This window comes from Psittacula echo, assembly GCF_963264785.1.
Source record: "Psittacula echo genome assembly, chromosome: 7".
Lineage (NCBI taxonomy): Eukaryota > Metazoa > Chordata > Aves > Psittaciformes > Psittacidae > Psittacula > Psittacula echo.
In genome coordinates, this window is record NC_137740.1 from 35,680,685 (window position 1) to 35,708,271 (window position 27,587).

Consider the following 27,587-nt stretch of genomic DNA (forward strand, 5'->3'; position numbering starts at 1 on the left):
ATGCGCGCGGGGCGGGCGGCGGCAGCGGTCGGAGGACGGGGGCTGGCAGTAGGACCAGACTGGACCGCTCCTTGATGGCGGTGAGGTGGGGAGCGAGCTCTCGGCGGCGGCCCGAGGGGACGCTGCGTCCGCGGCGACCCAGGGGCGGAGGCCCAAGCCTAAGTCGGGGCCGGGGTGGTGCGGCTACGGCCCATCGAGCCGTGCGGGGTTCCCCTCGGGGCGAAGGGTCCCGCCCGGGAGTTGCTGCTCGCCAAGAGCCCAGTGCCGAAGGGCTGAGAGAGTGCTTGGGAGCAGGTGGGAATGCCCCAAACCCTGCCCACACCACGCACCCTTACAGCAGGAGTTTGTATTCGTCTTATGTACTTTTCATCGTTCTTCCCCCCTTCCGTATGGCTTTCTGGTTTTAGGTTACAGTTCTGGATAGTTTTCTTCTCCGTGAGCCATCGGTAACGAAACACACGCACAAAAAAAGCCCATTGCTTTGACGTAAGGGTTTTGGGTGGTTGGTTTGGTTTTTTTTGTAATTTTTTTTTTTTTTTTTTTTTTTGTCTTCCAGACTTGGGCATTGCTCTGTGTTTTCTTAAAGTTGTCGTATAAACGGGTTGAAATCTGTGAGCTTTGCTTAGCAGAGACCAGAGTTTGATAGAAGCATTAAAGGCAAGTACTGACTTTGCTCCATTTGTTCACCTGTTCTTACCACCACCTGCTTCTTTGCTGGTTTTGCCTACTTCTGGGCAAATGCAGGAGTTCACAGGGCAATTACTGTAGTTATATAATGTGGATGGTACAGCATTTATCTCAGGAAGCATACTTGGTAATGTGATTTTTTTTGTTTGGGTTTTTTTGTGTAGATTTCATGGAGAGACAGAGATTAATCTGCTAGTCCTTTCTGTTTGAAGTTACTTAAAATACAAGTTGACATCATAGTTCTTGGTTAAACCATGAAGATGCACAACTGGTAGGAGCAGATGTTGACTTGTCAGAGTCATTGAGACAGTATGTCTTTCCAATGTGTAACAAAATTGTCAAGTATGGGAAAACAACTTATGGAAAGTAACATTAGGTAGTTTAATCTGGTTTTCGTGATCTTTATGTCTGTTGTATGGCACTAAACATAGGAAAGGGTATTTTGTTTTGTTTAAAAATAAGTGACATTTGAAATGGTTGCTGTCATGGATAGAAGCATGAACAATATGAATTTATCCTGATAGAGTGAGATTACATTAGTACATGTGACTACTGTATTTAGGCTAGCTGTTAGCAAATGTACAGGGCAAGCAAAGTTTGTGTCCTTTTTTTTTTAATTTTTTTTTTTTAATTATTATTTTTGTTAAACTACGAATTCTTCAGAGGAAATAGTTTGGTTTGAATTACTGGTAGATGGATAGGACCTAGTCTGGTGGGAAATCTGTGTTCCTGGTTATGACAATTGTATGTGAGCTAGTACATATATGTATCCCTTTGGATTTTATGGGTTTATTGATGCATTTATTTATTGATGGGTTTATTTATATTTCTCCAGTTAAACTCCTGTAGTTTGAAATAAATTGCATCATCTTCATCTGTCTTTAAGTTATAAAGCTATTTTTATATTGATTAGGAAGAAATTTGAGCTAGGCTAAGACAGAAGGTGTATGGATTTTGTGCTCATTTAGCAATGCAGGCTTTAAAATTAAGTTGACTTTAATTTTAGAACTTTCTTTAATTCAAAATTAATAAAGTCTTTGTCTTAAGATGTGATAAAAGAATAATTGTTTTGAAATGACAAGAAAGAATGGAGTGCTTGGCTTTTCTGGCACAGTAAGAAACATGCTTCTGTGATGTATGAACTTGCTTGTTGGAAGAGTATTTAATAAACTGGGGGAAAAATTGTCTTTAAAATACCACTGTCTTGGAGCTTTGAGAGTAGGGAATAATTGTGCTCTGCTAGTTACCATATTCTTTTATATCAATTTGTATATGACACAAGGCACTTATCTTTCCAGATCAGTGGAGATGGTTTGACTTCACAGCCATTGATAAAATTTTCTCCTTCTCTGTGCTTTCCAGGGATCTGATTCAAGGAGCCACATTTTATTTAATATCAAACTGCTTTCACTGAACTTTAGGGAATTGCCCAAATTAAATAGACAAGTAAATCTTTCCCTGGGTATCATAAATGTAATAAAAAGTTTTTCTTTCAGTGAAATTTAATTTAAAGTTGCTCTAGAATTTTTATTGATGCTTCATATAAACAAGTTCTGTGCTCTGTTTCTCTTCTATACACTAATATTTTTTTGATTTGTAACAGGTTTTTATTGTTTTAATTTCAATTCACATTTCAACAGATTGCTAACTATAGCTCATTGAAATTCTTTTTTTTTTTTTTTTTTTTTTTTTTTTTTTTTTTTTTTGTAGAAGAGGTTATACTGGTTATCATGAATGTCAACAATTTTGTAATACTCCCAGGCTCAAAACCTGGAACCTCTGTGAGATTAAAAGCAAAGTAAGTGCATTTCATCTAATTGTGGAAGAGGTATTTTTTCATAATTTTTCATGCAACATTAAGTAGAACAGCTTATTTGTGTAAGAGCAAGAAGAATCATTCTTTTGTAGTATATGCCCTATACTTTTATTCTTAAACCTTACTTTTCTTAGGCTTTAATCTACTTTCTGAGTCAGTTATAGGTCTTATACCTCTGTATATCTAACATATATATTTGAAAACAAGCAATACTAAAGAATTCACTGGGATAGTTTATTTTGATATAATTAAGACACAAACCTTTCCAAATATAGACACAATTGTATCAGTTTTATATTGGCTACTCTAAAGCTTGTCTTGGAGTAGCCATATCACTGTCAGCATACTCCTCTGTGATGAGGTAATCTTGGGTCCACCTGACCTGCCCTAAATTTTCCAGAACTGTTTTCAGTCCTGTTGGGAGATAAAAGGGTGATGTGCCTTTAACATCAAGGGTTTTTTTTAAACTTCTTCAGGTGCCTTACAGTCTTCCATGTAATTTCTAATGACTATTTTATTACTTATCTCCTCCAGAACTGTTAGAGAATTGCAGTTGGAGAAGGCACATTTAGAAATGGAAAATGAAGAGATGGAGAAGAAATTACAGCAACTACAGTCAAACATGGACAGAGAAAAACAAGAGCGAAAGTAGGTTAAATTTGTATTTCAAAAAAAGGAATCCAGTAAGATGCTCCCTCCACACCTTGGAGGAAAGTTTGGGATTCACAGTAGTGTTTGGTCTTCTGTCTTCAATCCTTCTTCCCAGTGATAAACTTGCTTTAATAAACTACGGCTTTCTTATTTTTAAACTTCCATGTGAAGTTTTATTATTTTTTTTATTCACAAGTAAACTAACATTCTCCCTGATAGGGATAGTCTTTCAACAGCAAAGATCCCTTTTCCTCATTTATTCCCTCTTTTCCTTTTTTCACTGTCCGATGGGATTTGTCACCTTAGTTTTAAAGCAGGAGACAGAAAGCAGTTTCACTTGCGCTATTTTAGTGTCATTTTGAAAGTTTCTGAAGAGGATGATGTTCTTATTATTGCTTTGGTCTGGTTTTGCATGTGTCTGTGTAGCTTCTCAGAAAGATACTTTCTGTATGATGGAAAACATGGCTTGGAAAATAAGCATAACGTGGTGAATCAAGCTTTAGGGTGGGAGTTCAAATCTCTCAGCTCTGTTACTGGCTCACTCTGAATGTTAGCAAATACCTGTAACATCTACTTGCATTTCTTTGTATTTCTGCCTGACATGCTTTGTCACTAGAGATATGAATAGTGCCTTGGATACTTTGTTGCCTTAGTCTTGCTAATGCTAAGGGCCTGCTGTTTGCAGCTTGGTAAAGTTTTGCTTGAGCTGTTGGGGTGCTATTTTCCAGGTACTGTGTGGCACTTTCCCCCCCCCAATATTATTCTTATGCAGTAGTTCTTACATTGTTCTCATAGCCTCGTACCTGCAAACCCTGATGGTGTTACGGTGAATTCAGATGACAGGAATCAATGGCATTTGCACCGCTGGTGGAAAGATCATTCCTCTTCCCTCCTACATGTTTTCCTTACCTTTTGCTATCTATGCTTTAGTTTGTTTTGCTCTATGTTTGGTTTTCTGTGAAACAGAGTAGATCAGTCATTTGAATACTTCATAAATGTTATGCAATAATGTATTATGCAGCATGCTAAAGCTGAAAATCACTGCTTACTGTCACTTGGTCTTAAATTCTTCCCCACTACCTTTCATGTTTGTCAAAGTAGTTAATATCTAAACTGATATTTACTGAAATCTTAATTTCAGTGAATTAAAGTGTGTGTTCTTGGCTTATTAGAAGATGTGTTTTATTTGTGCTGGATGAATGCCCTAGAGTAAATTGAGAGAATGAAGACTTATCTAAAGTGTACTTCTGTTACTTTTCTATTTGTCTAAACCCAATCTTAGAGAATTGATGGGGTTTTCTTATGTTTAAAAGTTTAGACCAATTTGATGATCTCAGAACTTTATTACATGTGTGATATATTTACTATTAAAGTAGATGTGAAGCAGGTTTCTGTGAAAAGAAGATGCTTGTGATTTGGAGAATTAATGATCCTGTGTACAAGTAGTTAATTTTTGTGATGTTCTTATTTAAGAACATGAAGGAAAACCTTCATGCTTCTGTTGATTATAGAAGATGTAATTTGTAAGTTCTTTCTTGCTCTTGGTTCATAGGAGATCAAGTGCTTATCATTGGAAATCTGGACGGGCAGGACCAGTGACCACCCAAGCCCGAGTTTTGTCACAAAGCAAAGAAAACAATAATAAGGTAGTAAACTATCAGTATAATTGCAGATAAAGCTATTTGAAAAAGACGCTTTAGAGCTAGATTTATGCTACGGAACACGGGAATTTTAAATACTGTAAAAATAAAAGGTTAAGCACCTTCCGAGTAAAATTTCTGATTGTTTGTTTTTCCATGTTAAGCTTATGGTTCCCTTTGAGCTGGAGGAACATCACATTCTGTCTGGTGATATGTTGGTTTTTTTAATTGCAATAGATAGGAAATTATAATTGCTTCTATGGATTTAATATTGTTAGAGTCTAATTTGGTAGTGATATACGTCATCAGGAGCCTGTCTTTCCAATGTCTGACATCCATTGAGAATCTGAAATAAAGGCTTCATGTGAAGTTTTGAACGCAAGTTCTGTACCTTCATAGATAAACGCTATAAGAAAGGCACACAACATTAAAACATACTACTGTTAAAGATTTTCTTTAATTCAGGCACTGCATAATGATTAACACTAGAACTTCCATATGACTCTGGTTCATTCTTTTCCCCCCCTCCTCCTCTTTACTTCTGCATGTCTTATAATCTTTATTATGATGCTTCTGGATTTCTTTCAGTAAGTGCAGAACGAGACTGAGACACTACATTCATGCCCTGAGGACTGATGCTAGTGATCAAGTGTGGGTTAAACAGATCTTTGAAGCATTCTTTTGGGTGATGACTGCACTAAATCCATTCTCTTGGGCTGTGACTGAGTACTTCTGAGTGTTTTAAAATGTGGATTAGGTTTATCAGTTAACTCTTGTTCTATAACATCCTTGCTCAGACTTAAAAGGAGGGATGCAGAACCTCCCCGCTAAATCATTGCACAAATCGTTTTCTTTTTAATATGTGAACAATGGGGTATTTTCCCCTCATTTCTTTTTGGAAATAACAAGGTCAATTTTAGTCAAACTCTCAAAAAATGTTAAGAATAAGGCAGATGTATGGGAATGGTGAAAGTTGGTCAAATTTTTAAATAGTTAAAGTTTGGACCTTGTAGGGAGTGTTATCACTTCTTACTAATAACCTAGTCTTAATATTTCATTCTCTGCTGAAAGGAATTCATTATTTTATATATTTTATTTTTATATATAAAATATATATGCATTTTTATTTATATTTATATAATAAATATTTTATATTTTAGTACCTTAGGCTTTTGTCCTTGCGGCTTTATACATCATGGAAGCAAGCATTAGGTGTATCCATGTTCATGAGTGCTGTTAAAATACAGATAACAGAGCTTATGTTCTTTACTTGTTCCATGACTTAGTATGAAAAAATCTGCAGGGCATCCCCAAATCCAAACTAATTCAACTTAAAGATACTTCTTTCCTTTGGCAGACATTGATGTGTGTGGAGCGGCATGCAAATTGGACTGAGTGGGACATAAAAAGAGAGTTTTTATCTTACGATTTTTTTTTTTTCCTGGAACCCACACTATGTATGCTGTGTTGAAATGAGCACTCTTAATTAAGAGAGACCATTTGAAACTAGCTGAATAAAGCTTATGTAAGTCTGAAGAGAAAACCAGACAAAGATGACTTCAGACTAAGTGGTCACAGTTGCTATTTGAAGTCTTTTGAAGCAGCAGCAGCAGTTTGGTGTGAAGGTCTTCACAGCCAGCAGTCTCAATTTCAATAAAATTGTTTGCTTTCCTGAAGCAGAAGAGGAGATCAGAACATAAAGGTTTCCTTTAACCCACCTCTTTCCCTTTCTCTGAGACAAGTAGCTCAGAGTTGTTACTACTTCAAAGACTTCAGCTGTGATGACTAAGGAGATGAGGTGTGGGGCAGGATTCTCAGAAAGGCAAAATTAAAATGCCTGCAGATTTATAAGAGGTGGTGGGATGTAAGTGAATATGTAGAGTGGACTCTGCTGGCAAAAACTGAGGAGCAAAAAAGTTGAAAATTATTAATTTTATATTTAATATTAATATTACTGGGGTGCTAGATCATGGAAGGGTAATAGGGAGAAACAGGAGAAAAACACCTCCCCTATAGGTGTAGGTATAGGTAGGCATATGTGCAGTAGACTTCACTGGTTGACATCTGAGCTTAAGTCATTGTGGTTGTGAATGTTCTGTAGGTCACATGAGTGGGAAACGCTGCATGCCTGGCTGTGCAAACAAGGATGATGCCATTTCATGAATGGGGAGGGAAGCTGGTCACAGGCTTATTTACCTAGGAGCAGTAACATTTTATTCTACAAAAGTTACACTTTATTAATTTTCATTAGCACCTTAGATATGTATATAAATATTCTTCCATATAGGTTTCTTCAGGAAAAGTGAAGTTGAAGATTCTCAAAGAACAGGTCCAAGGTAAAGACATCTTTCTCAACTAATTAAAACCTCACCAACTTTTGGTGGAGTCTGCATCTTGGAGGTTGCTGCAATTAAACAATAAAGAAATTGGAGACTGGAGTACAGGGTTGCTTTGTTTGTTTTTCCAGAGCCAGCAAAAGAACCATTTAAGAGTGAAATGGCAAGTGCTGTAATACATGGAAAACCTGGATTGAAGGGGATAGCACATGGACAATGTGAAATTAAGAGTGCACTGCTGGTAAGTAAATGGTTCAAAAACTACTCTATAGCAACAGAATATAACATGTATATATAATAGCTTTGTAGCAGTATCTAGACATACGTATTTTATCTAGGGTAATATGTTGTAAAATTAATTACCTTGGGTTTGCCCAGGCTGTAAGCTGTGTGTTGTCTGTAGAGGCAAGCTCTCTAACTTGCAGTTTACTGCCAGGCTCCTTCACGAAAAGACTGAGGTATGGAAAAACATATGTGCATCCCTAAAACACAGGTGGAGGTCTAAATATTCCATTAGCTTTCCGTACATCAGCTTCTCTTGTACAGATCAGTTGTGCTGTGGTAGTCTGTGGAAGGTGATATGCTAGCTGCCGCCTCCCTTTCCGGAACAAAGAATCATTTTGATGGCAGTATCGCTACTTTGCAATGATCAAGTCAAGGAGTTCACTTGAACTTGAAGCCTGACTGTTTTTTTGGTGAAAATTTTTATTTTAAATACTTTAGTTTGGCAGTTTGTTCTGCTGTTAAAAGTCAGTTCTCCGAGTTGGTCAGCTTGAGGTGCCATAGTGATTCTTGCATGTGCAGCAATTTAAAAAGTGGAAAACACTACTTAAATATTTGAGATTAACTTAATCCTCCTTAATTTAAGTATCTTTCTGGAACTGAAGTAATGGTAATAGTTTTTCCCATGTTTCCCAAAATAAGTGGTGATATCTGCTTTAATTGTTGGATTTCTTTCTGTGATAACTACTTAGTTGTTACCTTAGTGTGTAAGGTAAAGGGAGATTTTATATGTTGATCTACCTGAATTGCAAGGAAGCAGATTAAATGATTCTCTTATTAGAAGTTCTTTCACAGAGAGTTTCTTTAAGAAGTATTTTTATTAATTTGCCCAGTGTGGTAATGTGATTGAAGGCAACTAATCTCTTACTAAACTAAAGGACACTACCATATGATTAAAATAAGATGTAATGTTGTAGGCAAGTAGGACAAAATTGAGTGGTCTGTGAATATTTTTTAATTTTAAATTACAAAAATAAATTTAAATTACAAAAACCCCCCACTTTGATAAGTAAATTTTTAATTCTGATTGCTTTCTGACACTGGCTGTGTTGGGTTGGAAAATTAGTAGTTTCACGTACGAGGTGATTTATATTCACTAAAGAGATTTTGCCTTTTGGAAAGTATAAATAGAAAACCATAATCCAAAATGCAATGTAGCCCCATACTATTAGATATTGGAAGTAACTTCTGCAAATAGAGTAGTTGAATACCAAAATAACATTTCTATTCTAATAAAGTAGCTCCTCTCTTATAAAGATTCTCCCTCACCCTGTAACACATGCTGTGATGTATTTGTATTGCTTTTACGTCAGATTAAAGAAGTTGGAACTGCTAACACTCCAAGAGGAACAATCATTTTATTTGTATGTTTTTAATGGTTTTTCTTAGGAAAGCATATGCGTGGATTTTAAATTTCAGTTAAGATACTTGGCATTGAAGCCACCGGGATTTTGCTTGTTTTGTTTCTTTATTTTCTCCTGCTCCCAATCCCATTAAAGCTTGCCTAAAACTGGTCCTGACGTTCAGAACACGGCGGGATCGGTGGGGCGGCAGCCGCCGAACTCCTGCGGCAACCCTGCCCCCGGTAGGTGCGTTCACAGGAGGCGGCGGACTGGAGCCGGAGCCCCGCGGCTCGGCCTGGTCCGCTCGGCTGCGACGAGCACCACCGAGGGCGCTGCCCGTCCGCTCCGCACCGGCAGGCGGCGCTGCGTCCCCACGGGATGCTGCCGCCGGCCGCTCGGCCCTGCCTGGCCCGGCCCCGCCCCCTTCCTCCCACCGGTCGCGGCTGTTCCTTGTCTTGTGTAGCAGCTGCTCTTGCAACTGTCCAGTGTTCTGCTCAGCCGCTCAAATGGGAGGGCTGCAAATCCTTACCTTCATGATGAGTTCAACTCCGAATTGCCTTTTCCTTAAGGCCGCCCCTCTCCCTCCCCTCCCCCCCCCCCCCACTGTCTTAGTGCTTCCTCAATTCATGATCCCAGAAAGTATCATAGGTCCTGAACTTGTAAGATTAGGACAACACTGGTGAGTAACAAGGCATTGTTTTCACACTGCTTTGGCATTGTTACATTGTTAAAAGGGGTTACTTTCACACTATAATGAAATCATAGGATGGTTTGGGTTGGAAGGTATCTTGAAGACCATCTTGTTCCAAACCCCCTGCCATGGGCAGGGACACCTTCTATTAGACTAGGTTGCTCAGTCACATGGGACTTTCTTATTCAGTAGAAAGTGTTCCAGTTTAAAAACAGAAGAGTTTTCATAGAAGCAAATAGCATAGCTGCTTTATCACAATACTTACTGATGTCCACTCCCTACCCTCTCTTCTCTTTACTTGTGCCTTCATGGATTTGAATAGTCAGGCACACCTCACTGGTTCAGTTCAACTTGCTCATAGAAAAGTGAGTTAAATTGAACCAATGGTAGCGTTACATTGTTGGAAATATGTAAGAAATTGCTGGGTGAGGAGTTTTTTACACAAGCTCTTTGAAATACTGTTATTGCTATGTTTGAGACTTTTCCAAATTATTGGATTGTTGGATGTCAAACAGTTTAGAAAAAGAAGTTTTGTTAAGTACTAAAAATGGCCAGAGATGTTCATGAGTCATACTCTTATATACCCTGATGAATATAAATGGCAATGTTACCTGTAATTTAAATGTAGTTATAAAGAAGCTTGAAACTTTGAATTCCTACTTACAGTTGTGTCTGTTGTGACAGATGCCACTTTCAGCATCCCTGATTCTTTCTTACTTGGATTCCTCTCACAAGGAATAAAGTATGATGAAAGTAAAATGTTATATAATACAGTGGAGACCTCAGCTGTGAGTGATTTTATTATGCAGTATAGTAAGGTTCAATGTCTAACATGCAACTTTGTTGCATATCTGTTTTGGAATAATGAAAATTTTATAATTTTATAGTTAAGGTAATAAAGTTTCCTCGTAGATTTATTGTGTAATGCTTAATTGTACCAAACTTAAATTTCTCATGCATAATGTTTGATTGCATTTCATAAATGGATTGTAATAATTTTTTTTGGACCACCGTGTGCATGTATTTTGGATTTTCTCTTTTGGGCAAAACCACTATTTTGTTTTCCAAGGTTATTCCAGATTTGGTTTTGCTGAATTCCGTGGTTTAATTTTTAAAATACCTTTTCAAATACATGTTATTTGCTTGTTTTCATTTTTCTTCATTCCTATGTTAATGATGACTGGTTTATAGCTGGACTTAATGAAAAAGAAGCCATGTCAGGAACTTCTTATGAAAAAGAGCTTGCATTCATATTTAATTCATATGATTGCAAATAATCAAAGTTACTTTATTGTGAGAATGCAAGCTAACATAAATATAGAAAAGGTAGATAGGGTCTTGAGTGGATGTTAATCAATTTAACTATTTCAGTTCTACTGTATGAGATTTTCATGAAGGCAAATTTTGCTTTTTGATAATGTCACTGGATATGTCATTCTGTTATCCTGCTAAGATTTATTTGATGATCTCATTCTATCTTCCCAGAAATATAATCCTTTTAGTAATGCTGTAAATTATTAAAGCTGTTGGTGTGATAAATACATCCTTGTAGACATGATGCTTACTTATAATATGTTAGTAGAAAGATTACATCTTTTGGTGGGAAAACTTCAGGTGAGAATTTAAGGCAGTTACAGGACGATACAACATCCCATGAGGAACGAAAAGCCAGTGATAAATAATCTGTTGGGGATGATGTGCTATCCTGAATTATGAAGTAGATATAAAAGTTTTTCCCTGAGCTATTTTGCATTAATATAAAAATATTTCACCAAACACATCTACTTGCAGACTGTTTAGGATTTTATTTTATTTTAATAGACTGTAGCAGATCTTTTAAGCTTAGAACTGAAAACTGGGTGGTAGCAGCAGTAAGATAACAATGATAAATATTGACATGTGTAAGACGTTCTCTTTTAGGCCTTTTTTTTTTTTTTTTTTTCAAGGGATAAGTCGCATCTCATTTTTGGTGGTAAAAAACTGGATTAAGGTGTTGGAAGCTTATTTGTGGGGATTAGAGGTGATACACTGGTTCAGTGGAAGAATATGAGGATTTAAACAGAGAATCATGGAGGGCTGTGATGGCTCTGTCTGCATCAGGAGGATTCCACCTTGGTTGTCTTTATTCTCTCTGCTCCCCCCCTTGTCTTCCCTCTTTTCTCCAGTCCTACTCTAAAACTAATTAGAAAATGCTATTAATAAAGGGAACTAGCAAAAGAGTGCAGGAAGTAGAGAGATGAAAAAGGTGTCTTTTGCATTTGGAGTAGAGAAGAGTAGCTGCAATTCCATTTTTTCAAAGGGAAGAAAAGATGCGGCAGTCCAAGTGAAGTTATGCACTTCTTGATCTAGAGTAAGGAGGAAAGTCTATTTTTTAGAGAAAATATGCAATAGAAAATTGCAAAGCAGTCACTCTAGCGTGAGAGTCCAGAGAAGTGCTTTCTCACTTTCATTATGGGTCATACTGCTTCTGCCTTGGACTCTTTCCTGCCCCGTCCCTTACTGCTGCTTTGGGAGTAGGTGTTTTTGATGCCGAACCACTTTAGGTTGGGTAGGCATTGAAGTAGGAGAAAATTAGTGTCTGAGTTAAACTGCTGAGAAGTTTAACATGAGATCAGAACAAATAAGCTGTGCAAGTATTCTCTAAAATCAGTTTTGCAATTCTTGCTTAGGTGTTTTGAAGCAATTTAGCAAAATTTCAGTGAATATGTTGATGCCCTTTAGACAAATAATACAGTAGGGCGAGCCTTTTAAATATTGGTCTCCTATTATATACTGTGGGCCAGAGTACCAAAAGAACTATATATATAATTCAAGTATGCTTGCTCAAAGAGAGCAGGTGTATCAGACTGCACCAACAAAACTATCTCCTTCAGAGGAATGTGACTTCTACTGTAATGTTAAGATTAATTTCTCCATGTGGTTTAAAATAAATCAACACAATCTTTAGCTATGTACTTTTGAGTGCACATGCCATGGGGAACAGAATGAACCAAGGAGAAGGTCAATTCCCGAGAGAAACTCCCGTTTTTTTTGAGTATATGCTTCTGTGATCTCCGTCACAGCAGCTCTAAAGTCACTGGGTTGATTATAGCGTAGATTAACATTCTGATTTTGCAATGGCTACTTTGACTTGTTCTGTTACACTTTCTGCCTGTACCTTTACTGCTCTTGTGCTTTTGTGGAAAGAATGTCTGCCACATTTGAGGACTTTGTAGACAAAGGATCTTTCCTTCTGGTCTTCCTCTGTGCACAGGGAGGGGGCATAGGGAAAGGATGAACATAAAATATTTTTTGGTTTTGCTTGTTAATAATTCAGGAGGTGGTGGTCAGAACCTTCATGTTACATTTCCACAGTAATTTTCTTTGTTCTAATGAAGGTTGCAAATCAGTAATGTCTCAACAATAAAATTGTTATTCTCCTGTAGCCAGTTTCAGTGAAACTAACCTAGTTCTTTATAGTTGGACTTCCCTGGACTATTTTTTTTTTTGTGTATGAATGGGTATTCCAGTTAGTCCCTTAGATGAACATTTTCCTCTTGCTGACCTCTACAGATGTGTTTCTGTCTACTGAAAAGGTTCAGTAAGCAGGACTTCATTAATAAAGTACATAGCTCATAGATCGTTTAAATGATATGTGCTGCATAAAATGCTTCACCTATTCTGTCAGATATAGTATCTAATGGAATATTGAATATTTGCTCATGCATTTTCACACTACTGATTGCTGAAATTAGGATGTGCTTAGGTCATCATCACTCCTCAATATGCGGTTACCTGCTTCCTTTTAATATGCTGTTTTGTGGGATGTTTGAGTATGTTTATAATAAATTAATGGTTTAATAATGTTTTATTAACAGACAGAAGCTGATATGCATGTTGGAAAATTGGAAGTTGCTGATCACTTCATCAAGGGAATAAATCTGAATGAATTGAAAATTAATCAAGAGCGAAAGACAGTAAATAGCAAGCATCAGGTCACATCGGACAAGTTTTCATCTCTGCTAGCGTCTGTGGGCAGTGCTGAGGTAGTGTACAGTTTCGGAGGAAAAAAATGTAAAAAAAAAAAAAAAAAAAAAAATTTATTTGCTAGGGTATCTTAGGTAGAGTGACCTTAGGCTTTTCCACAGGGTGTCAAGGGAGGGATCAGGCTCCCAGACTTGCAGAGCCTATTGCCCTTACTCACATCTGTCGATATAATATCCATCGTGTCCATACGATGTGGGTTGTCCGTGTTTGCTGCTTTCTGCTTACTAGAAGCATCTAAGTTAGATATTTCTTTAGTGCGTGCTCATACAAACTTTTTTGTTTTTCTTATTTTGGTTTTGATGGAACATTGCAATTTAATTGTGAGCAAGACCATATGAAAACTGAGATATCTTGATTCCTAGGGTAGATAGTATAAGCCCAGACAACAGGGTGCTGCATTTCCATAGTTGACACTAAAAATATTGTTGCTGTTGTATGTAACTGAGGAGAGTCATAAGAAGTGCTGTATTTTTGTTGGAACTGATTTAGGAACTGTCCTCAGCATCAACCTGTACAAGCACTGAATATCACAACAAAGGATTATTACTAGATGGTACATTTAATGAGGAAGAATCTGCAGAGTCTTTTCAGGAAGCTTTGCTTCAATGGAGAAAAGGTAATCGTCATCACAGAGAACAACTGTGTGCCAGTGGTGTCTTATCAGGTATGATTTTTTCTGGTTTAATTGCATTTTAAAACATAAGGAGCCATTTTGGTGAGTTAGCAGATTTTGTGAGGGTAGATGTTCTGTTAGAATAGTAAATGTTTCTTCTTAAGTTTTCTCTCTGTGTTTCTTTATAAATTAACAACAACCTCTGAATTTCTATAATTTTTTTTTTTTTAATAGCATACAGATTAGTATTTATCCCAATTCCTGTAATGAACTGTGGCACTGGCCAGATTGTTTAGCTTGTGTCTCCGAACTTTCCCATGACTTTGTTTCCCACATAAGACTTTTATATGAATTGTAATGTTTAAGCATAAATTTGTGGCTTTTAACTGAGACAAGGAATGTGCATAGCTCAGGATTTTGCATGTTGCATCAAAGTACATTTTCTGCTTGCCTTCCACAGGCTCTTAATATTTCTTTGTTCCAGTGAAAAGATGTAATCAGTTGAAATATGCATGGAAAAATACGGAAAAAACCTCTTTTCTGATTGGATTTATGCAAGCTAGTCTTTTTCCTCTAGTCCCTGGATGGTGCTCATTATTCGTGTATTTTTGTACAAAAAAATATTGTACTGATTTTTTTCCTTTATTTCTTCTTTCCAGCTATATGGTGGAATTCTTATCTGTGGAGTTAGAGATTTCCAGTGTGGTAATCTTCCGTTAATTGACAAGCTGTAACAAATGACTTTTTACTGGCTACCCCTGCTGTGTTGTGTAAATATAATACTGCTTGCAGTTTTAATTTTGTAATTATGTGAAAACTTAGCTAGGCGTAGACTACGGTTGTGGCAAGTTTGTAAGTCTGAATAGCTGAATACATTGCAGACTTTTTTTTTTTTTTTTTAACTATTCTAATAGAATCTGTGGGAGTTTGTGAGGTACAGACCAATCTTACTGTTATGAAGAAACCTATCCAAATTGAATTCAAGAAGGATGGTCTGAGCTACATGGAGAAACTTTTGCTTAAGAAATACAGAAGGTAATGTTGAAGTCGCTGGTACTAATAAAAAGTCAGAAATCCTTAACAGCATTAACAAAAATTTCATTGAAACTTTAGAAGTATTAGATATATTATCAAGAGTTAAGGTGTCTGTATACAGGGTGCTTTATTTTAATAAAATAACTGTTATTAGCAGACTTGATGACTTAATATTTCAGAATTAATGCAGTAACTAGTGTGGTGTTTTGTTTATTTTTTAAGCAATTGTGGTATTATATGTAAAAATGATGGCTTTTTAAGATTGATTTGTTTTCCTTTTTTAGAGCTCTGGTTGATCAAATTTCTCTTAGTTGCATTAAAGACTTAAGGCCTGTGCAAACACTGAGTGTACATGAAGCTATGATTGAAGGAGGGAGAGAAGGAGATGATGAAGATGATGTCGATGACTTAACAGGTGTAACAGTCTTCTGTTCATTGAATCTAACTATTAAATACTTTTTATTTAGATTTTTTTCCTATGATTACTGAACAGTCACGTACTTAAGCAGTTTCTGCTTAAAAAAAGTAACAATAATGAAAGGAGAATTTTATTAATTCAAAAGTTTGCACTTCTATAAGTGCATCTTGAGCAGTAAAGGATTAAACATGTCAAATTACTTATATTTCATAGTTGAAGAGGTAAAGAGATATTGGACATCTGTTTTTAGAAAAGAAGTGCCTGACACTGTTCCTGCAAGAGCAGAGTCCTCTTTGAAAATTAAATTCCTTGATGAAGTAAGTATTTAATAAAGGAGTTCACAAACCTTTGCAGTGATCTGATGTGATCTGTTTAAATGTTGATGTATTAAATATTTGAAGTAGGAACAATTAAATAATTTCTAATTAAAAAAATATTGGTGCATTGTTTAGCTTTTCCATACAAATATGGAAAATTTATATTTCAGAAGGTTCCCTGTATTTTTTTGCTGTTGTGTCCAGGGACCCTTGCTATATAGAGAAATAATATCTTCAGGATTTTAATCACTTGAGCTACTGGGTTTTTGTAGGCTTTTTGGTTTTGTTTTTTTTTGTGTGTGTGTGTGGTTTTTTTTTTTTATTTTTTTTTATTTTTTTATTTTTTTTATTTTTTAATCTATTATTGCTTTTTTTTAATTTTGTTTTTTAATTAGTCTTATGACAAGGACTTGGAAGAATCATCTAACCTTTTGATGATGGAAGCTGGGGCTATTGGAATGAATAAGCAAAGAAAAGCTGAACCACTCAAGCAGTGTGGAAGGTATCAGGAATGTGGAGATTATTTGGAAGAGAAAAGGGAATAATCCTATCTTATGATTTAGCTACATTCCTAAGAAACAGGCGCTTTTATTTGCAGACAGTCATACTTCATATGGAATGGGAGAATCCTTGACTGGAAATTGTAAATTGTTTTAAGGCATGGTTAAGATAGACATCTCATCCATCCTTGGCGCAAGACATAGACTGTGCCAGTGTCATAACACTTCATTACTTCTTTCCCTTCCTTTACATTTCTTCCAAGATCCTGTCTGTGACTGCTTTTTTCTGTCCTTGAAAGTTTTCATTTGAATGACCTGATGATTTAATGACTGTTTTGTAAGACAGTCTGAGAACAGGTTGTCAGTTAACAGGCACAGAACACGCTTACCATTAAAGTTAGCGAATAGTGAGCTTGTGTCTTCAGCTTTGTCAGTGACCCAAAAGATGTGTTTAGTTGCCTGTAACTAAAGAGGTTTCCCTTTGAAATTTGTTTATTTTGTTTGCTTGACCACCCCAATGTAAAACTGTGTAAGATACATTTCTTTACATGTGTATGTCATGAAAGACAGGTAGAATTTCTCTTTTGTATCATCTTATCTGAGTAGGAGTGGGGACTAGCATAGAGACACGTTTGTAACTGGTCAGTGTTGTATACTTTTCAGATACTTTCAGTTTGCTAATCTTGTCATTCCATGCAAAACTAAGATTCCTAATAATTAATGATATATGTGCAATTGTTCTGATCTCCCAAAATTATTTATGATGGGATGTGGTCTGTTTTGTTACATTGTATTTTTCTGGTCTTCTTCCTCTGTCTCAAAGTGGTTCAGCAGTTGCAAATCAGAATGACACAGTACCTACCAGACCTTTTGCAAAGAGAAACTGTAGGTGTAATGAGAAAGTTATATTGTCATTTAACTTCTACAGATGACATACAGTATTTTCCCTTTTCCTTTTGACAGAAATCCTGTTTCTTCTGAAGAAATTTCTCAAGGTAAATTTTTGTACAGTATACATAAGTGTATACAATTCATCATTCTTGTATAGGACGTGGTAGTCTATCATGGTTGTATGGGGGGGGAGGGTGGGTGAGGGAGGGAAGTCATTAAATTATTTCTTATCTTTTATTTCTTTATTTATCTTTAAATATTTTTATTTATTATATAAATAAAATAAAAGATATAAAATAAAAGATAAATAATTTATCTTTAAATATTTTTATCTTTTATTTCTTCTAAATCCATTTCCTGAGCTATGCGGGTCCCTTGACCACAATTTGATAGGGCATGTAAGCTATTTTGAAAGGATGGGCATCCACTGTGATAGTAACCTGACAGCTGTGAGCTCATATTTGAGGGAGAGGCTGCCCCAGTATGAGATGTATACTGAAAAGAAACCGATTGTGAAGCAGATTGAAGTGATTTTACAGACCACTGTATATGTACTGTGTTAGATCTAATGTATGGCATGTCTTCTTTTTACATAGAAAAGTGCTTTTATATAGGTAGGTTGAGAAACAGTATAAATGATTACTAGTTTTGCAAGACAGATGGTGAAATATAACAAGGGAAAGTGTAGAGTCCTGCATCGGGGCAGGAACAACCCCAGGTTCCAGTATAGGTTGGGGAACGACCTGTTAGAGAGCAGTGTAGGGGAGAGGGACCTGTGGGTCCTAGTGGACGGCAGGATGACCATGAGCCAGCACTGTGCCCTTGTGGCCAAGAAGGCCAATGGCATCCTGGGGTGTATTAGAAGGGGGGTGGTCAGTAGGTCGAGAGAGGTCCTCCTTCCCCTCTACTCTGCCCTGGTGAGACCGCATCTGGAATATTGTGTCCAGTTCTGGGCCCCTCAGTTCAAGAAGGACAGGGACCTGCTGGAGAGAGTCCAGCGCAGGGCGACAAAGATGATTAAGGGAGTGGAGCATCTCCCTTATGAGGAAAGGCTGAGGGAGCTGGGTCTCTATAGTTTGGAGAAGAGGAGACTGCGGGGGGACCTTATTAGTGTATATAAATATATAAAGGGGGAGTGTCATGAGGATGGAGCCAGGCTCTTCTCAGTGGCAAACAATGATAGGACAAGGGGTAATGGGTACAAACTGGAACACAAGAGGTTCCACTTAAACTTGAGAAGAAACTTCTTCTCAGTGAGGGTGACGGAACACTGGAACAGGCTGCCCAGGGGGGTTGTGGAGTTTCCTTCTCTGGAGACATTCAAAGCCTGCCTGGACACATTCCTGTGTAACCTTATCTAGGTGTTCCTGCTCCGGCAGGGGGATTGGACTAGATGATCTTTTGAGGTCCCTTCCAATCTCTAGCATACTGTGTGATACTGTGTGAAACACTCTTCTTAAAGCACAGACTTGCACAGAAAATGTCTGTCACCTTCAGTGCTCTCTTTTGGCAGAACTGTGTCATACTTTGAGAGTGATCTCATGCATGCCCCACCCCCTTGCCCCTGTACCTGGAGTGTCACCACAAGGAAGAAGGCTACTGCAAAGCAGAAGCAAGATGCCCACAGTTTCTTCCTCCCCATCCTAATCATGCTGCACTGCCAGGCCTGCCAAAGCAGTTAGAGCCAGGCATCATGAAGGACAGCTTATCTTCAGCCTTTTCTGCAGGGCTTTCCCACTCCATCCTTACTCTTCTTCATGGTGACTGCTGCTGAAAAAGGGTACAGCATTAACAAAGACCCCTTCTCAAGCTCAGTGCTCTGCCTGATGTCTACCCATAGCTTTAAGATGTCAGAGCCACATTTTGACCCACATATCCAGAACACATCCCACACAAAACAGCTCTTGCATACACAGCCCGAGGCATCTACTGTCCCTCTGGTCATTGTGGATTTGGGTATCCGCTCTAAGCAGGACCACACATCCTCTCATCCTTGCAGTCAGTGTAAAGAGATGCTGATGGGAAGGCAGCCATTTTCCTGAGTTTTATATGGCAAACTGTGCTGGTTTTCATCGGCCTCACAAAATGGTGAGCAATGAAATACTTTCCTTCACTGGGCAAGACCTGAAAATGCCCCTGGAGGAGGCACACATCTATCCTGCCTTGGGACTTAATACACTGCAGCCTTCTGCAGTGACACTCCTCCCAGGCAGTGTTCAAGCCCAGGCTGAATGGGGCTTTGAGAAACCTGGTCTAGTGTGAGGTGTCCCTGCCCATGGCAGGGGGTTGGAACCAGATGATCTTTAAGGTCCCTTCCAACCCAAAACATCCTATGATCATTTGTGTATAAATATTCCAGTGCTTGTTGTATGTCAGTGAAATCACCATGAAAGCTTGGCAGTTTATTTTTGGCACTCTTAAGGGGTCCAATGTTCTTACCCTATGTAAAATATATTGTCAATTTTTCAGTGCTAAGAAATGAGTTAGGATGTAATGGTAATTCAGTTCTCATTCTTGCAAGTACCAAACAATTACTTCAGCACTTCAGAACCTAGCACTTACTCTCTTTCTGCTTCGAACTGCTTATTTAAGTAAGTCTTCAAAATGTAAAAAAGAAAACAATGGCTGACTAATGAGATGTGATTTATGTGATTCTTTGGGCACCTGATAAAAATTAAAATGGCTATGTCTTCTGTAAACAAAGAAAAAGAACTTGCAGAATCATTCACAGCCTGACAGTATGCATTTTAAACCATTACATATATGCATAAAGAAATTTTTTGAAATTTGTACTGTTGCAGTTAATACACTGGCTCTGGTTAGATTATAGCATTCTAAATGTAATAAATTACATTAGCATAAAAGTAGTAGTTGGAAATGTGTTAAGGTTATTATCGAGATCTAATGTTTTCATAGACAGTGATGTACAGGAACATATGGAACTGGTACTACTTCCTAGTAAGTCTTGTCCATATATATTGGCATCTCTGGATATCAGGCAGGAAGCTAATGGAAGCTGACTATTCTTGTTTGTAGTTTTATGGCTTAGGGGTAACTTCAATGGAGGTTTCATATTTTAAGTTCATTAAGAAAATGCAGTAGACTTGCAGGTTATAGTTCATATTAATTTCCAGTAAAAAATAATCTCATTTTGATTATTTTGTTGGGCTCTTCTAGAGAAAATGGTTGTCTGCAGTCTTCAAAGAAATGTTGTCCAAAAGGAGAGTATTAAGGCAAAGACTATGAGAAGATCACTTACCTCCTCTAAACTACCTGAGATCTCTAACCCAACTGAACTAATGAGCAACAAATTTCTCCTTGAGACACAACTGCAGAAAAACCATAATGATTCCCAAGAACTGGACAGTGTCTGCAATAGTCAGAGTTTGGTTTTGCCTGTAATTACAAAATCTTCATTGGTAAAATATTATATCTTTGATTTCTAAATATATAACTGGTTTGCTTAATCTCTTTTCCCAACTAAGCATGAGTCAGTATTTCATGTTTCTGAATCAGTTAGGAGATAGTGATGGTTGTATAGTTACCATGAAGTACTCTACTACTTTTCCCAATTCTCCTTCAGAAACCCAATCCTGAAGCAATCAAGATTATAATTTTAATCAGAGGTTTGTCACTGCCAACCGTATTTCCTATGTAGGGAATGAAGGCTTCTATACTTTCCACTGTGCATTGTCAGTCTTCTGCTGATGTTAAAAAAAAAAAAAAAAGCAAATGAAAGAACAGACTAAACCAAAAAAGAGTCCTGGGGGAGAAGGCAACTTTTCCCATATTTTATCAAGGTTGCTTCACCTCTTGATTGAATGCCAGAAATCGTAGATACTCTTATCTAATCTAAATTATTTACATGTTCTTTTGATATTTTGCTTTCAATTTCGTTTTCAGCATAGAGAAGGTTGGGACATTAGATTTGGAGTTATTATTAAACACTGTTACTTTAGTTGATGCACACAAAATTAAGTGAAAGCAATGAAAAATTGCTTTTCATTTCCACAGTGGAAAAATAGACTCAAACTCTCAAAACATTAGCAATCAAAGTTTATAGGATTTTAAAGCATATATCATGCAAAACCATCATCCTTATGAATAACTATTAATTAGGCTGTCAGAATAATTCAGAGTTTTATGAAATGACAACTTTTTAAGTTTCCTGTTTCTAGTGTCTTTGTGTTTTATTCAAATTACAGGATATAGCCAAAAGACGGAAATCTGTTTCTGTATGGTACAGGGGACTTGAAGGTTTCTTTGTAGGTGTAAACCCTACACGAGTAGTGCCTGAAGCATGTTCTTCGTTGTGTGCTGACTCTATCCCTGTGGACTGTAGTATCTCATTTCCAGGTAAAGGCATATAAATAAAGTCCTAAATGATACACGTTTATCACTGTTGCTCTTAGACATCCTTCGTGTAACTTTGATCTAGAAGTCACTTAGGGGTGGCAGCCATATGAACACGCACAACTGTTGCTCTATAATGATAAAAGAAACTTACTACCTTGAGGTAAATTACATCAATATAGTACTATAGATTTATATGTTTCTTTATATCCCCTCAGAATTTTATTCCAGTATGTACCTATTGCTTTTAGTAGTGTTTATGAAACTATGTGAAATGAATGGTGCAAATGGATATTAATTTGATTAAGTGTATAACTTGAATTTAAGCATGGTAGTGTTACATGTGATTTTTTTCTTTTTATGTATTATATGTAGAAATTTGTTGCATCACTTCTTTAAATCACACACATTAAATGCAACAAATACAGTAACAGTAAACTCATATTAACACAAAACCTGCAAATAACTTCCTCTAATACTTCTTACTTTCAGGAGATGGAAAGTGGTTTATTGAAAGGAGCTTAAGTGAGTATGCTGATGACTCTGTAGTTCAAGGTGTCTTAGAAAGTCAGTTGAATAGATCTTCAAGTGGTTTGGATGCTCAAGGTAGAATCTCAACCCTAATGGCAGTGTGGCAGTCCTACCCAGGTAAGGATAGCAGCAGCTTTGAGGTCCTACTTAGACAAGTTATTTTTCCTTAGTAAAAGGTAGAAGCACTGTCTGTGATGAAGATTTAAATTGACCTAAATTCAACAGAATCATCTATGTATTTTTATTTGGGGTATAATAGCTTATATACATGGTATTGTTCTTGTAAGAATGGGGTTTCATGTTAAAAAATATCTCTTTCCAGCTGTCAGTAATAATACTTTTTATTTTTCTGAATTTCTACTCCTGCCTTACCCCATTACTCTCCTCTTAGCTTGAATATTTAGGCTGTCTAGAACAAGGTTATGTATTACTGTGTGTTTTGCAACAATTTGGTTTTGATCTAATAAGATTTCTTCATACTATTCAAATAAGTCTTAGTACATGAACTGAAAAAAGGAAACAAGTAAGACATAACTGCATCTGTACTTTTTACTTACTTTTCTCAATTTAAACTGTCTCTATCTCAAAGAATGTAGCTTACATTATTTCTTTAATCTTAAGCAACCAGTTTGGCATTTTAATTTTGAAAACGTTACGTGTGGAAATTGAAACTGTCAATTTTGAATCCCAGAAAAATATTTGAGATTCCCTATATTTTATTCATGTTACCTCAAGTTAAAAAAAGACGGAACTAAAGTTTTAAGCTTTCTACACAAAAGTTGTGCTATTGTACGTAATATTTAAAAATATTTTTTCCGAAAGATACCTCTAAAGTATGAGGCTACTTCCTAATATAATTTTAATTTGATTATTAAGAATTATTAATTCACAATCTTAAGCAAAATTAGTATTCTCTTCAGATCAATTCAAAGCCAGGTTAGATGGGCCTTTGAGCAACCTCGTCTAGTGGAAGGTGTCCCTGCCCATGGTAAGGGGGTTGGATGTAGATGACCTTTTAAGGCCCCTTCCAGCCCAAACAATTCGATGATTTTATAATTTTAACTACAATTAATGTCATTAATGAGCTGAGATAAAACTTCTGCATGAAATCTTGAATTATTGGGAATTGTGACCATTCCTGTTATTTCAGGGAATGACTCTAGAGGACCTTGGTCAACAAATATGCCACACTGTAAACTGACTGGAAATTGTCCAACCAGCACTCAACCAAAACCGAAGAGTTCACCTGTGCATACCTTGAAAGTTAATACTGAGATACCAAAACACAAGTGCAATGATGTAACTAAACAAGATGATTATCTTTTGGAATATGATGCTGACCAAGTAGCCCTACTTACTCTGGAAAAAGAATTACGAAGTTATACAAGTAAGTGGCATTCTTGCATGCTTACAAGTAGCTTAATGAAAACAAGAAGCTATTTCATTTGCCTTCTGAGATCTGATTTTGATGGAAAAATCTACTAAACTACTTGTCAATGCAAGGCTTCTGTGGTTGAACAGTGGTTTATTTCCATTCAACCATACTTTAACCTACCTGTAATGTAGAGAAAGCAAGCAGTTTCACACAACTTTAAGATTTTGCCCATTGCATTTTTGTTGCAAAAGGCTTCAGGATGCACTAGGTACTACTTCAGATCATGAATTTCTTTTAAATAGGTATCCTTTACTTGGATATTTAATAATGAGCATGCCAGGTAGTGTTGGAAGCTAGATGTTATTTGATGAAAGGATAGCAAGAAGGGGAAAAGGTGGACAGGAAACTTCATTAATCTGCCCTGACGAGAACTGCCACTAAGACACAGTAGACATGGTATTACCTCTCATCTTGGGGCTGACTCAGCTCCCTTTCCTCTGTCTTTTTAAACCCATTAACTTGCTTTTCATGTGTGGAGGATCCAGTGTGCAGACAAGGGTGAGTTCATTATGATTGAACCGAATGAGTGTGTCCGGGTTTTGTCTTTTGAATACAGGAGAAAAAAAAAATAATTTGGGATGCTTTTGTTCCATTTCAATGTCAAGTGTCCAAGATACTTTCTGTGATAAGCAGCCTTGATAGACTGTAATTTGGTCTATCCCTTCTGAGTTGCTGTGGTGCTTTTATATTGGTAGGTCCTGGCTATGATACGTCTTCAGTGAACAAAAATAGTCTGGATTCCAGAGTGTGTGTTCTACCTTTTAAATGTTTTTACCTTAGCTTTTGCTGCATTTTTCCCACAGCTCTTCTCAGGCTTCCAAATACCATATTTCAGGACAGTTGTCCTTCCTTTTTTGATACCTACTCATCAGAACCCATGTGTTTTTGGAAGTTTCTCTTGTTAATGCTTGAAAAATGAGCATCCGCGTTGAGTATGCTCAGAGAAGAATAGGGAGGGAAGTAAATGTTGAACTATCCCATTCTTTCCTTTTTTGTTCCACTTTCTTGGAATACTTTTCACTTACTTACAAATTCATAGCAGACACTTATGGCTAGCTGGGAAAACAGTAACATGCTTGCATGCATGTTGTATGAGAATCATAGACTGTGACCCATTTGATCACCTTTCTGTATTGGTAGATGTGGGATATATCTTGTTACTCAATTTTAAATACATATGTGCTACCATGAGTCAGCTACCCGAGTTCTACATTTGCAATTTATTTTGAGGTCGCATAGGTATTAATGGGCCCTATATATGAGGTTTCGCATTTTATTGGCGTAAACATCTTAGAAGCAAACTCTCTCCTGTACTTCAAATGATTCAAGAACCATATAATAAAAGTCAATATTTATTTTAGGGCTTTTAGTGACAACCTTCATCAGCTACAGTTGTGTTGAGACTTTAAATGGCAAGTTTTTGATACTGTGAAGTTCTCTAAAATTCATAAGGTAGATATTGCTTTTTTTTTTTTTTTTTTTGTTTGTTGTATTTGTTCCTGAAATGATCTAAAATATTTCAGGTCCTGAAAAACATTACTGCTTAACTTCTGAAGACGTAACTTCCTCCATCAGAGATTCAGAGAAGATTGGTAGAAATACTACAGATTTCCATAAAAACCTGGAGCTAACAGACCACACAGGACTTGATACTTTCAGGTTATTTAAACTTGCTGAGTATGTTTTTATGATATTGTAATATGCTCAATATGCCAAACATCTTGCCAGAACTGAACTAAGAACAGTCTGGACTTTTTACTTGTACTTTACATGCTGATTACAAAGGTCAGCATGACCTATTTTGTATCTTGGTGTTCTAAACCAGTACTCAGGCAACTCAGATTAAGAATTAAGTGATATATTTTGTTGTTGAGACTCCAAACTATGAATTTTGGGTTTATGTCTTTTTTAATGCATTAGGTTTTGTTAATATATAGCACTGAGATTTATAATGTATGTTTCTTACAAATCATCTAAGTTCTTTGGTTGTAAGGTACCTTTGAAAAGAGCAGTTGTGATTAGCTGAGATGATAACATTTAATTCACCATAGTCTGTAGTCTGATATATCTGTTATAGTGCCTTAGAGGTAAAGGAGATGACTGGAAACAAGTTCCCCAAAGTTCTGTCTGTCATTGGTTTATTACTATGATCTTGTAATTAGTAAGGTCAGTGAGACACTTTTGATTTTAACTACATCCTGTATGAATATAGCTGATTCAGAGACTTGTGGTTGTTTGGGTTTAGTTAGGGTTGTTTGATTTGGGTTTTGTTTGGTTTTGGTTTTTAATGTTCATAATATCAAAATTGCAGATCAGTGCAAAACAAAACAATGTTTGCAAATAGTGCAGATAGTATAAATAAGATCCACTTCCCTAGTTTACCTGTTCTAGGATGTGGGATTTCTCAAGTAAGGCAAACTAGTGACAATGTTATTTATTTCTTACTTGTTTAAGAGGTTAAAATGTATGTGACAAAAACTGAGGGGGGGGGCGGGAAGAAATATATTTGCTTGTACGTATATTTGTAAAATATACAGAAAAAGCTATTTTCTTGCCTTTTAATTTTACATATGTGAACATGTGTCACTAAAGCTTAAGGCAGTGTAGCTTGAGGATTTTGAGCTGCTGAAAATCATTCTGGTGTGTTTCTTTTAAGGGGCTGGGATGACCAGATGGATGACGAGGAAGAAATTCTGGAGGATAAGCAACAGGTTCTTGCGTTACAGTGAACATGCAATGAACTTAATGCAGTTTCTATCTTTGTGTATCATACAAAACCAAGAAGCAGATGAAGAGATGTCTTAAATAACATATTCAGCAGCACTCAATAAGGATTCTTTTGTAAAATTTTAAATAAAAATCCTTTAAAATCCTTTGATTTTGGCTTTTTTTATTAATATGAGGAAGTAACAGAATAAAAGAGAACTGGCTTGTGCTGGTATTTTTTAGGACTTTTAAAATTCCTTTATTTTTATTCAGTATAAGGTTCCTTGTCTGCAGATTGAATTTTATGTCTCCAAATGTAGTTTTACACTGCCAAGCTGAGAGGTAATGATCTGGAGTGTTCTTAAATTGGGGGTCTCAATATGGCCAAGTTTATATGGTGAGATGCATAGTGGAAAGCGTAATAAGGTTTAGTATGCTTTATTCCTTGTCATAAATTTTACCACCAAGAGACTTCCGTCTTGCAGAATAGAAATTACCAGTTTTACAGTTTTTTGCTTTTTTGGCTACACTCCTTAATTTCATTTCAGAAGGTAGAAGATACTAGCGGTAGACTTTACTCCCTCTGCTCAGCATTGGTGGGAAGTCGGTTCTCTTTCTGCACTGTACTGTTTTCGCTGTTACAATATGACAGTTCATAGGGGCGTATGTTCAGCATACCAAGTTCAGCTGTACTGTAGGTTGCTATCTTCCAGGCCTTTCATGATTAGGAGAACAAAGACTAAATACAGTTAAAAGTTGATCTTGGGTGGTTTTGGTTTCACCAAACCATTTCAGTTTCTCTATCTGATTGTGATGAGGCCTGAGCTGTACTTTTGACCTTGCTGTATTCATGACACATAGAAAGGTTTCTTCCTTTTCGTCTCCTCTTCCCAGTTTAATGTAAAGTTAAATGCAATTAATATAACATCAATAAGAGGTCACTTGACTGTTATGTGCTGCCATGGTACTTGAATGTGAAGAGGGTTTGCTGGTTTTCCGTGGTGGCAAGAAGTTATACTTTCAAGATGGTCTAGGTTGTGTCTTTTGGTAAAATCTGTAGGGTTCTTAGGCACAGCAGCATGCTTCAGCTTTTTATTAACCTTTTTTGGTTTTTCTTTCATTGTGTACCATTTGGATGCAGTGGACACTTTTCTTAGTTTCCTGCACTGTGGTTGTTAAGATGATTTTCAAACCACCTTAAAAGCTGCCCACACCCCCTCTCCAGTTTTGATCAAAAAAGTATCAAATCACAGTCACAAAGATTCCTGTCTCATTGTGCTGGGAAATCTTGAAAGTGGGGTTAATGAAAAGCTTTT

The 27,587-nt window shown here is 36.8% G+C and overlaps 1 protein-coding gene across 1 annotated transcript; it reads left to right on the forward strand.

The window, feature by feature from the left end:
• ZBBX (zinc finger B-box domain containing) lies at positions 1 to 26,294 on the forward strand (the record flags this gene model as incomplete). Its single annotated transcript, XM_080624011.1, has 18 exons — positions 1 to 2,485; positions 3,038 to 3,151; positions 4,707 to 4,800; positions 7,082 to 7,130; positions 7,262 to 7,371; positions 13,304 to 13,471; positions 13,962 to 14,136; positions 15,000 to 15,120; positions 15,405 to 15,535; positions 15,752 to 15,855; positions 16,251 to 16,357; positions 17,319 to 17,350; positions 20,424 to 20,665; positions 21,446 to 21,602; positions 22,092 to 22,247; positions 23,281 to 23,517; positions 25,089 to 25,224; positions 26,222 to 26,294. The coding sequence occupies exons 1-18, from the start codon at positions 2,418 to 2,420 to the stop codon at positions 26,292 to 26,294; spliced, it is 2,274 nt and encodes a 757-aa protein (XP_080480137.1). The 5' UTR covers positions 1 to 2,417.
• Positions 26,295 to 27,587: the final 1,293 nt, after the last annotated feature.